Source organism: Loxodonta africana, chromosome X (genome assembly GCF_030014295.1).
Source record: "Loxodonta africana isolate mLoxAfr1 chromosome X, mLoxAfr1.hap2, whole genome shotgun sequence".
In the NCBI taxonomy this organism is placed as follows: Eukaryota; Metazoa; Chordata; class Mammalia; order Proboscidea; family Elephantidae; genus Loxodonta; species Loxodonta africana.
Genome location: NC_087369.1, coordinates 36,719,768 through 36,732,458, shown reverse-complemented (window position 1 = coordinate 36,732,458; position 12,691 = coordinate 36,719,768). Strand labels below are relative to the sequence as shown.

At 38.7% G+C, this 12,691-nt stretch overlaps 1 protein-coding gene across 1 annotated transcript in view; it reads left to right on the top strand.

The window, feature by feature from the left end:
- DMD (dystrophin) overlaps positions 1–12,691 on the top strand; it is a 1,889,362-nt gene that overhangs the window by 181,439 nt on the left and 1,695,232 nt on the right. The window contains exons 5-6 of the mRNA XM_010599731.3: positions 2,368–2,556; positions 3,657–3,838. Coding sequence (XP_010598033.2) covers positions 2,368–2,556; positions 3,657–3,838 — 371 coding nt within the window. The remainder of the gene's footprint in view (positions 1–2,367; positions 2,557–3,656; positions 3,839–12,691) is intronic.

Sequence of the window (12,691 nt, the reverse complement as noted above, 5' to 3'; positions counted from 1 at the left end):
GCCTTGGGGGTCCCATGTGAATAGCCCTATTGAGACGTTGATGCAGTGATTGAGATAGCAGAGTTGCATGTTTGACTTATGTGTAAAGAGTGTATCATTTGATGGAAAGGTCACACCAAAGAGTTCCACTATGCTTCATCATCTTAAGGCATGTGACAGTTGGGAAAAATTTACAATTTTAAAGTTTCTCAAAATTGGAGCATTTATCAGATGAGCACAACTAAGTTGGTGCTGGCAGTTCAGTGGGGTATAGCTTGTCATTGAGGGAGAATGGAAATGCAAGTAAGACATACCAGGGGAGACCCTTCAACATTTGAATTTGCTTTAGACAAGATCTTGAACCCTCCCAATTAGATTCTGGATTTTCTCCACTGCCTTTCATTTCCTTTGCACAACCCTGGTGTTAGACTCAACGCTTGCTCTGACATATGGTAGTTCTATGTTTAACTTTTTGAGGAAATTCCAAATTGTTTTCCATAGAGACTGTACCATTTTGCCTTCCCATCAACAATAGATTAGGATCCCAAGTTCTCCACATCCTTGCCAACATTTATTATTTTCTTTTTTTTTATCTTAGCCATCCTAATGGCAGTGAAGTAGTGGTGGAAAATTTGGCAATGATTATGAGTGATGGTTGCAGAACATGATTAATGTAATTCATATTAAATCATACACCTAAAAAATGTTGAATTGGCAAATTTCGTGTTTCATACATATATATATATATATATAACTGCAATTAAAAATGAAGAAAAATCAATGTTTGCTTGATATCCTTGGGTTACAAAGAATATTCCTCACATCTTTTCTCAATAATTTTTTGCTCTGCTCAACTCCATAAACAGCTTGCCTATGTCCCTTACCTCAGCAGGACACTCTCTTGAGTGTTGTCTTTCTTAGAATTTCTTAAGTCCAACAACCTTGCCCAAAGAAAAGCTCATGGAGACTTGCCTTATTTGGTCAAATGTTTGTTCTTGCTATTTGCCCTAATTTCAAACAGTAGATTCGTATCAAGCTATCCCAAGATCTTTTTCCTGCCACTTGAGAGCACTGGGCCTGTAGCTTCTGAATCTGTGCAAACACAAGGTCTGGTCTGGTGATCAATATCCCATCCTGGAAATTACCCTACCTTCTACAGATAATTTTCTTGAAGTCTCAGTCACTTGGCTTGCAGTTGGGAGGAAATATGGACATGAATAGAACTCCAGCCATCCCAGAGAAATCCTTTCTCCTTGCTTTGTCCAATCAATGTCCTCATTTCCTTTTATACATCTTTAAACTGGGTAGTGCATTAAGGGTTACAGGACTCGTTTTGTGGCCACCTCTTAGCAGTTGCTTAATAAGTGGCCTGAATTCTCTCTTTTAAAATTATGGGCACTTTGTACTCTTTGTTCTCAGCTTAAGGGTCCCAGAAGAAATTGAGACAACTGTTGGGATTCTCACTAAATATCCTGCTAATTATATTTACATTTTGAGTAGCAGATATATTGCAATTTATTTCTCCTAAAGTAGTGTTTTGCTGCTTAAGCCATAACCAGTTGCTGTCGAATAAATTCTGATTCATGATGATTCCATGTGTGTCAGAATAAAATAGTGCTCCATAGGGCTTTCAGTGGCTGACTTTTTTGAAGTAGATTGGCAGGCCTTTCTTCCAAAGTGTCTCTGGGTAGACTCAAACCTCCAACCTTTTGGTTAGAGGCTGAGCATGTTAACCATTTGCACCACCTAGCGGCTCCACTTAAAACACAGCCTTCTGTAAATAGGGTAAATCCATACAAATTATTATTCAGTTAGAAATTCCGCACTTGTACAAACCAGGTAGCCCTTTTTAAATTTACCCGCCCACCACCACTTATTTTCATACTAATAACTACTGCTCTGTCAACATTCTGAACTATTTCATTATCTAGATAGGGCCTCTCAGGATGAGATATTTCCCTTTTTTAATACTTTTTTTATATTTTTCTTTTAATGCCATTGCAAAAGTTTATAAAAATAATACCAATAATGTATATGTAAAGGATTGAAAATATGAACTGTGAAATAACTACCCACGGATGAAAACTCAGCATTTAAGAGGCAACATGATGAGATACTGTAATAATTCATTCTTTAGAGTAATCAAAAAGAGTTTTAATAAAATATTAATTTGGTGTGGATTTCATCTGCCTTTTGAGAACATGCATGTGTATTTGCGAGGATGTTAAAATGCAGGCTCCCTATTGTATGTGTCTGCTGTTCATGTCACTGATAATGCAAGTGGACATTTGTAGCGTTTTAAATATTTCATTCAATTTATCATTTAATGTACTGGAACAGTTTGCTAAGACTCTAATTGTATAACACCCAATTTATTTTATTGTTCAGCATTTGGAAGCTCCTGAAGACAAGTCATTTGGCAGTTCATTGACGGAGACTGAAGTAAACCTGGACAGTTACCAAACAGCTTTAGAAGAAGTACTCTCATGGCTCCTTTCTGCTGAGGATGCATTGCAAGCACAAGGAGAGATTTCTAATGATGTAGAAGAAGTGAAAGAACAATTTCATACTCATGAGGTAAAACAAAGCATTGCTTTAAAAAACAAGGCACATGATTTATCATAACCATAATTCAATTTTTGGTCTCAATTATTATATAAGATCCTTGTATTTTGGTAATGGTGACCCCGTGTGTGTAGAGTAGAACTGAATCCCTTAAGGCTGTGAACTTTTGGAAGGAGTCTGCCAGGCCTTTCTTTTCAAATCACTGACCCTGAATCGACTTGATGGCAGCAGGTTTGGTTTTTTGGTTTATTTTGGTAATGTAGTTTTCGTTTTGAGATGGAAACGAATGTACATCAGATGTACTTGGGATTCCAGCAGCCAACGTTTGAAGTTCTCTTTTGGAGAACAACCTTTGAAGGTGCAGAAAGTTTTTTGTATTTTTGCCAATGACTTATCTCTAGAATAACATGAAGGGTCAATTCCCTCATCTTGGGCCAAGACAATGCTAAGGCATAACTTACGTTCCAGAGTACCTATGTGGTATCATGTTTAACTATACTCAGTGGGATACTTTTCCTAAGATCACTCCCTTACTTAGCTTCTTCTCCTTCCCTGTCCTGTTTCCCACTTCTCCTGCTCCCTTACTGGTTTACCTGGGAGCTCTTCCTTAATAAATCACTTCCACAAAAATCCTTATCTCAAGGTCTACTTCGACAGAAGATATCCTAAGATAATATTATTGTAATTGTAAGCCCTTGAGTTGGCTCCTGACTCATGTTGACCCTTTGCACGAATGAATGAAATGCTGCCCAATCCTGCACCATCCCCATGATCAGTTGTGGAACAGTCCTCTGTGATCAATAGGGTTTTCATTGGCTGATTTTCTGCAATAAATCGCCCCCAGTTTATTCCTAGTCCCTCTAAATCTGAAAACTGTGCTGAAAGCTGTTCAGCACCATAGCATCACACAAGATTCCAGTGAATCAAACTTGAGTCTAACTTTCCTTGATTCTTATTAAAAACTGTATTGGGTTTCTTTAAATAAAAATTAAAATACTTTACCGGGAATATATTTTAAATGCACTATAAGTTTTCAACATGTAAAAAAAAATCAAAATCATAATGATTTACCTAAAGTGTTAATTACTATTATAAACTTCTTTTCCTGTCAGGGGTACATGATGGATTTAACATCCCACCAGGGACGGGTTGGTAATGTTCTCCAATTGGGAAGTCAACTCATTGGAACACGGAAATTATCAGAAGATGAAGAAACCGAAGTACAAGAACAAATGAATCTCTTAAATTCACGTTGGGAGTGCCTCAGGGTAGCTAGCATGGAAAAACAAAGCAAGTAAGTCTTTGTTTGTTTTTAATTAAGATGAATGGTGAGTTATTGGAATGCTACTATTATTTTGATGTGGCTGCAAGGTTAAATCAGAACTCTCAGTTAGATTTAAAACCAAGTAGCTCTCCTTCAAGGGGCATTTCAGTTGGATTTTCGTATCTATCACTTTTTTTTTTATCACTTTTGTAATTGGAGTGGCGATGTTGGATAGGTGGATCATTAGCTACAGAACTGTAGTGTTAGAGCTGCCAACTTTTTTGTCATAGTTAATATTCTCTCCATTTTCTCTGAAAATTAAACTGTGAACATAGAAGACACGAAGCATGCCCAGTAAACTGTTTCTATAAAATCATCTCTTAGTTACAGTTGACAGAGAACTACTCTTCTGAAGGATGAGCCCTTGAAAATATTAAAGTTTTTTTTTCATCTGTTCATAGAAATTCTCTTGAAAAAAGAAATAGTTCTCATCTGTGTTTGGAAATTCTTATTCAAGCACTGCATGGCTGTGAATTATTTTAAGAATATACATTCACTTAATCCAAAAAGAATTTTAGAGACATTTCTGCCAATGGCCTGTTTCTTATAAAGGTAACAAGTAGATCTCATCATTCTGAATGTGTTGCTTTGATTTATATTGTTAGGTGTGTGTATTCATGTAAAGCCTATCGAGACCAGATAGATTTATTTTTAAATGAAAAGGAATGAAGTGCCAACTGTGGATTTGAATATATTAAACTAAAGAAATTGTCCAGGAGCCTTAAGTTTACTTAGCTATTATTTATGAAGATTAAAAAGCTTTAAAATAGGACCAAAGAAACTCATTAGATATGCTGGGAGGTTCGCTATTCCAGTACTAAATTATAATGTGACAATAGGGAAGGGGGAGCACATTTTTAAACTCACATCTTATGAAAGAATGAATAAGGCATGGATAAGATAGAATTTACACAAATATATCTGTATTCCAAACCAGAAGATACTTGTCTATGCATACTGACTTCTTCCCCCTGCTGTGAGATCATTTTGACGATTGCAAGTAACCCTGGAAGTGAGAGCTATAATAGTCATGTTATAGCTATTGAGTCCTCCCAGCACCCAACGTGCCCACAGGTCACGTAATTTATTCCACACATTTATCATCATAAATCTTAAGATGTAGACGCTCCTGCTTTTGGTCGTATACCAACTCTCTTCCAGTTAGAACTTCTGTTTACACCTATCTGTGCAAGTTAAATAAGGGGATTTCAGACTAAATGAGGAGAGATTTGAAACCCAGCCTCCTCTTTTACCAACCATCCCATAGTAGCACCATGTTGTTGTTAGGTGCCATCGGGTCACTTCCGACTCATAGCTACCCTTTGCACAACAGAACGAAATACTGCCTGATCCTGAGCCATCCTCACAATCACTGCTCTGTTTGAGCCCATTGTTGTAGCCACTTTGTCAGTCCACCTCATTGAGGGTCTTCCTCTTTTTTGCTGACCCTGTACTTTACCAGCCATGATGTTCTTCTCTAGAGACTGGTCCCTCTTGGTAACATGTCCAAAGTATGAGAGACAAAGTCTCGCCCTCCTCACTTCTAAGGAGCACTCTGGCTGTACTTCTTCCCAGACAGATTTGTTTGTTCTTCTGAAAGCCCATGGCCTATTCAATACCTTCACCAACACTGTAATTCAAAGGCATCAATTCTTCTTAGGTCTTCCTATTCATTGCCCAGCTTTCACATGCATATGAGGTGACTGAAAATGCCATGGCTTGGGTCAGGCACACCTTAGTCCTCAAAGTAACATCTTTGCTTTTTAACACTTCGAAGAGACCTTTTGCAGCAGATTTGTCCAATGCAAGTAGTAGCACCATATTCTCTGTTTTTGTGCACTCGATTTCGTTAGCAGTCAATTAATTCATTGCAATTTGAGCTGAGCTGTAAAAAAATGTGAAATCAAATGGAAATTAAAATTCCAACTCTTTTATCTGTTTCTATAACACTAAGAAAACATTTTTTTTTTAATTCTTTTGTTAGAGGGATATCTGTCATTACATGATAAGCTATATACACACACATAACATATACACACGGGGTGTGTGTGTGTGTGTGTAATCTCCTCACCCCCATTCCACTGGGTGATGGGAATCCTAAAATGGTAATAACAATACTTTGCTGAGACTGACATAAAGAGTTTGTCCTTAGGGAAGATTCATAGACGCTGGGTTACATTCAGGCTTTTAGAATGATTATCAAGAAGGAAAGGGCAGCTTTTCAGCTGACATAGTTTTTTTTCAAAACCGTCTTATAATAGAGTTTTAAAAATAAAACAATAATGTGGAAATGCTTGCAGCACATAGTCTTTTCTGGATAACTTGTTGAAATGCACATACACAAAGTAGGATTTCAGTAAAGCAATTCGGAAAACTTATGGGAATTTGTAAATAGCAGCGACTTTTCACTATCACTAACTTTGTATTCCAGGTGTTATTTAAAGGTTTAAATATACTACAACCTGTTTAGTTTCTATTATCATGGTCATGGTGATTGTTAGCTGCATTCTGACACATTATCTATCTTTTCCAAGCATTATATGATTACATTGGAGTAGGGAGGTATAATAAATGGCTAGTAAACTAAAATGGATTAGTCCACACCTCTTATTGCTCTCTCAAAAAAACAGGATGTAGGTAGACCCATTCAGAAGCCATCTACCTACTCAAGCCTAGGTTTAATGACAAAAACCATAAATAAATAAATAAATACCCCCCCTGCTGTCAAGTCGATTCCAACTCATATTGACCCTGTAGGACAGAGTAGAACTACCCTATAGGGTTTTAAAAAAAATAGGGTTTACAAGGCTGGAAATCTTTATGGAAGCAGACTGCCACACCTTTCTCCTATGCAGCGGCTAGTCAGTTCAAATCACCAACATTTTGGTTAGCAGCTGAATGCTTTGACCACTGTGCCACCAGGGCTCCCTGATTTAATGACAAGGAGAATATAATTAAGGTGTGTGTAGTCATATTTAAGAAGGAGCCCTGGTTGCACAATGGTTAAGCACTCAGCTGCAAACTGAAAGGTTGGCACTTGGAACCCACCAGCCACTCCACGTGAGAAAAGATCTGGTGATCTGCGCCGGTAAAAATTACAGCCTAGGAAACTCTATAAGGCAATTCTACTCTATCCTATAGGATTGTTATGAGTCAGAATTGATTCGACAACATACAACAACAGTCATATTATACCCCATTGCTTTCAAGTCGATTCCGACTCATAGCGATCCTATAGGACAGAGTAGAACTGCCACACACGGTTTCATAAGGAGCACCTGGTGAATTCAAACTGCTGACCTTTTGGTTAGCAGCCGTAGCTCTTAACCATTATGCCACCAGGGTTTCCAACAGTTATATGAGGTATAACCAAAGCCATTGAAGAATTCTTAGGTTGATATATGAGAAGTAAAAGAATGGAATGCAGACATGCTTGTAAATAAAGTTTATGAGCATTTATCCTTTCTAAGTACCACCTACCAATCTTACCAACGATCAAATTATAAAAAAATAAAAATACTTTTATTTTAACTGCCAGTCTCTCCTTATCCTGGGATTTACAAGCTGTCACCTGATTTAAATGAATAAGTCCATGTCTCAGTCCATTTCACATGGACTAAAGATGTTAGTTTGTCATCTTCTGCCAGTTCTTCCAAAGTCGTATTTTGATCAGATGTTTTTATCTGACCATTGGCTGGTGAGATTTTATTTTCCTTGCTATACCCATCTTAGGTGACCACATTGCTCCAGGTCTAGTTGTTTTTACCACTGTAGCTTTCTACGCTCACTCATTTATTAATTTTTTTTCTATTTTATTTTTTTATTATTTTTTTCTTTTGTATTGTACTCAGATGAAGGTTTACAGAGCAAATTAGTTTCTCATTAAACAATTAATACACATGTTGTTTTGTGACATTGGTTGCCAACCCCAAGATATGCCAACAATGTCCCCTTCTTGACCTTGGCTTCCCATCACCAGCTTTCTAGTCCCCTCCTGCCTTCTCTTCCTTGCCTCTGGGCTGATGTGCAAATTTAGTCTTGTTTTATATTATGCGCCTGTCTAATCTTTTTTTTGTAATTTTTATTGTGCTTTAAGTGAAAGTTTACAAATCAAGTCAGTCTGTCACACAAAAACTTCTGTACACCTTGCTACATACCCCGATTGCTCTCCCCCTAATGAGCAGCCCGCACCATCCATCCTCTCTCTCTTTTTGTGTCCATTCCACCAGCTTCTAACCCCCTCTACCATCTCACTTCCCCTCCAGACAGGAGATGCCAACATAGTCTCAAGTGTCCACCTGATCCAAGAAGCTCATTCCTCACCCACATCCCTCTCCAACCCATTGTCCAGTCCAATCACTGTCTGAGGAGTTGGCTTTGGGAATGGTTCCTGTCCTGTGCCAAAAGAAGGTCTGGGGGCCATGACCTCCGGGGTCCTTCTAGTCTCAGTCAGACCATTAAGTCTGGTCTTTTTATGAGAATTTAGGATCTGCATCCCACTGCTCTCCTCCTCCCTCAGGGGTTCTCTGTTGTATTCCCTGTCAGGGCAGTCATCAGTTGTAGCCAAGCACCATCTAGCTCTTCTGGTCTCAGGCTGATATAGTCTCTGGCTTACGTGGCCCTTTCTGTCTCTTGGGCTTGTAATGACCTTCTGTCCTTGGTGTTCTTCATTCTCCTTTGGCCCAGGTGGATTGAGACCAATTGATGCGTCTTAAATGACCGATTGCTAGCGTTTAAAACCCCAGATGCCACTCTTCAAAGTGGGAGGCAGAATATTTTCTTAATAGATTTAATTATGCCAATTGACTTAGATGTCCCCTGGAACCATGGTCCCCAAACCTCCGCCCCTGCTACGCTGGCCTTCAAAGCATTCAGTTTATTCAGGAAACTTCTTTGCTTTTGGTTTAGTCCAGTTGTGCAGACCTCACCTGTATTGTGTGTTGTCTTTCCCCTCACCTAAAGTAGTTCTTATCTATATCTGATTAGTAACTACCTCCCTCCCTACCCCCCTGTAACCATCAAAGAATATTTTCTTATCTGTTTAAACTATTTCTCAAGGTCTTATAATAGTGGTCTTATACACTATTTGTCCTTTTGCAACTGACTAATTTCACTCAGCATAATGCCTTCCAGGTTCCTCCATGTTATGAAATGTTTCACAGATTCATCACTGTTTGTTATTGATGCCTAGTATTCCATTGCGTGAATATACCATAATTTATTTATCCATTCATCCGTTGATGGACACTTTGGTTGCTTCCCTCTTTTTATTATTGTAAACAGTGCTGCAAAGAACATGGGTGTGCATATATCTGTTCGTGTAAAGGCTCTTATTTCTCTAGGATATATTCCAAGGAGTGGGATTGCTGGATCGTATGGTAGTTCTGTTCTAGCTTTTTAAGGAAGCATCAAATCGATTTCCAAAATGGTTGTACCATTTTGCATTCCCACCAGCAGTGTATAAGTGTTCCAATCTCTCCACAGCATCTCCAACATTTATTCTTTTGTGTTTTTTGGATTAATGCCAGCCTTGTTGGAGTGAGATGGAATCTCATTGTAGTTTTGATTTGCATTTCTGTAATGGCTAATGATAGTGAGCATTTCCTCATGTATCTGTTAGCTACCTGAATGTCTTCTTTAGTGAAGTGTCTGTTCATATTGCTTGCCCATTTTTTAATTGGGTCTTTTTGTAGTTGAGTTTTTCGGTACCATGTAGATTTTAGAGATCAGGTGCTGGTGGGAAATGTCACAGCTAAAAACTTTTTCCAAGCCTGCAGGTAATCTTTTTACTCTTTTGGTGAAGTCTTTGGATGAGCATAGGTGTTTGATTTTTAGGAGCTCCCAGCTATCTACTTATTCTTCTGCATTGTTAGTGATGTTTTTATACTGTTTATGCCATATATTAGGGCTCCTAACATTGTCCCTATTTTTTCTTTCATGATCTTTATCATTTTAGATTTTTATATTTAGGTCTTTGATCCATTTTGAGTTCGTTTCTGTGCATTGTGTGAGGTATGGGTCTTGTTTCATTTTTTTGCAGTTGGATATCCAGTTATGTCAGCACCATTTGTTAAAAAGACTATCTTTTCCCCTTTTAACTGCTTTGGGGCCTTGGTCAAATATCAACTGCCCATATGTGGATGGATTTATGTCTTGATTCTCAATTCTCTTCCATTGGTCTATATATCTGTTGTTGTACCACTACCAGGCTGTTTGACTACTGTAGTGGTATAATAGGTTCTAAAATCAGGTAGAGTAAGGCCTCCCACTTTGTTTTTCTTTTTCAGTAATGCTTTACTTCTCCGGGGCCTCTTTCCCTTCCATATGAAGTTGGTGATTTGTTTATCTCATTAAAAAATGTTGTTGGAATTTGTATCAGAATTACATTAAATCTGTAGATCACTTTTGGTAGAATAGACATTTTTTTAATGTTAAGTCTTTCTATCCATGAGCAAGGTGTGTTTTTCCACTTATGTAGGTCTCTTTTGTTTCTTGCAGAAGTGTTTTGTAGTTTTCTTTGTATAATTCTTTTACATCACTGGTAAGATTTATTTCTAAGTATTTTAACTTCTTCGGGGCTGTTGTAAATGGTATTGATTTGGTGATTTCCTCTTCAATGTTCTTTTTGTTGGTGTAGAGGAACCCAACTGATTTTTGTATGTTTATCTTGTATCCTGCTACTCTGCTGAACTCTTCTATTAGTTTCAGTAGTTTTCTTGAGGATTTCTTAGGGTTTTCTGTGTAAGATCATGTTATTTGCAAATAGAGATACTTTTACTTCTTCCTTGCCCTGTTTAATAGGTAAAGCAATATCAAACATCCAACACCCACCTCTCCGCAGCACAGCTGAAACAGTTGGAGTCTGGAAACAAGGGCCTATTCTCCTGAAATAGGCCCACACAGGTCCATGCAGAGTGGAAAGGTACTCAAAGTCCACGGACCATTTATGCCTGGACAGGAGCCACTTCTGTCCTGAGCTCCCCAGGTTAGTGGAGCTAGCAAATTATCTTTTCCCCCAGTTGTGAATTTATTCTTTCTCCAAGGCTGGGAGGATGGCTCTAGGCACTCAACACGGCCTATCTCCAGCCCAGGGAAATCAACAGCTGCTGAAGCTGGCTTGGGGGCGGGGGCACGGTAAAATATGTGCAAGTACTTAGCTTTTGCCGAGAGCGCTCTTTTTCTCTGGTTCCGGAGGTGTGAGTAGGCTGTGTGGCTGGCTGCTTCTCCCTGAGGAAACTGCAGCCGAACGCTAGTACCAGGCTGCCACAGCGGATCCTGGGAATGCCGCCCGAGAGCTCCCAGCAATTCACGTCTGGTAACTCCTCTCCACTTCTGAACCATCTCTTCCTCCCCTGCCACTCAGTTCATTTTCTAACTTTGCCTTTGAAATTCAGGGCTCCTAGCTTGTCATAAATATACTTGTCTCGCTTGTTTTTTGGGGGTCTTTGTTGTAAGAGGGCTCTCCGGAAGCATCTGTCCATTCCGCCGTCTTGGCCCCACCTCTTCCAGAGGGTTTTCAATGGCCGATTTTTTTCAAAAGCAAATTACCAGGCCTTTCTTCTCAGGCTCCTCCCAGTGAATCTGTACCTTGAACTTTTTGGTTAGCGTCTTAGTACTTTAACCATCTGTGTCACCCGGGAATCCCTGTTAGCCTATAACCTCACAATAAATATGTTAGATAGACTCTAGCTACAATATTCCCTTTCCAAAAAGTAAAAAGGAAAGGAAAATTTCAATCATCTCACAAAATTAAACATATATTAGTATTTATTTGTCCACTGAATAGAATGTGAGAAATAGTGTTGTGTTTATAAATGATTAAGTGAAATAAGGAAAAATACATCATTGTTTTAAAAATCCTGATCTTTTTTATTCCTGAGTCCATATAGCTTAACAATAGATTAATTATTAATATTTCTCAACTATCCAAAGAAAGATTAAATGCAAAGAAATTCAAAATAGTAACAGTAACAATGAAGAAGCTGTGTGACTAGATTTAAAGGAGTCTTGTGACAGATGCATTATGGCAACCCTCAACCCAATTTTCCTGATTAAACACTGAAAAAGTAGATGAAGAAACTCACAGATGTCATCACAAACCAAGGAAAATTACATGTAGTCCCCAACGTGACACCGTATTTGAGATACTACAAACCCCACTTGTTGCTGTTGTTGTTGTTAGGTGCCATCAAGTCGGTTCGGACTCATAGGGACCTTATGCACAATAGAGCAAAACACTGCCTGGTCCTGTGCCATCTTTACAATCATTGTTATGCTTGAGCTCATTGTTGCAGCCACTGTGACAATCCACCTCGTTGACAGTCTTCCTCTTTTCTGCTGACCCTGTACTTTTCCAAGCATGATGTCCTTCTCCAGAGACTGATCCCTCCTGATAACATGTCCAAAGTATGTAAGACGCAGTCTAGCCATCCTTGCTTCTAAGGAGCATTCTGGTTGTACTTCTTCCAAGACAGATTTATTCGTTGTTTTGGCAGTCCGTGGTATATTCAATATTCTTCGCCAACACCACAATTCAAAGGTTTCAACTCTTCTTCGGTCTTCCTTATCCACTGTCCAGCTTTCACATGCATGTGATGTGATTGAAAATACCATGGCTTGGGTCAGGTGCACCTTAGTCTTCAAGGTGACATCTTTGCTCTTCAACACTTTAAGGAGGTCCTTTGCAGCAGATTTACCCAATGCAATGTGTCTTTTTATTTCTTCACTGCTGCTTCCATGGCTGTTGATTGTGGATCCAAGTAAAATGAAATCCTTGACAACTTCAGTCTTTTCTCCTTTTATCATGATGCTGCTCATTGGTCC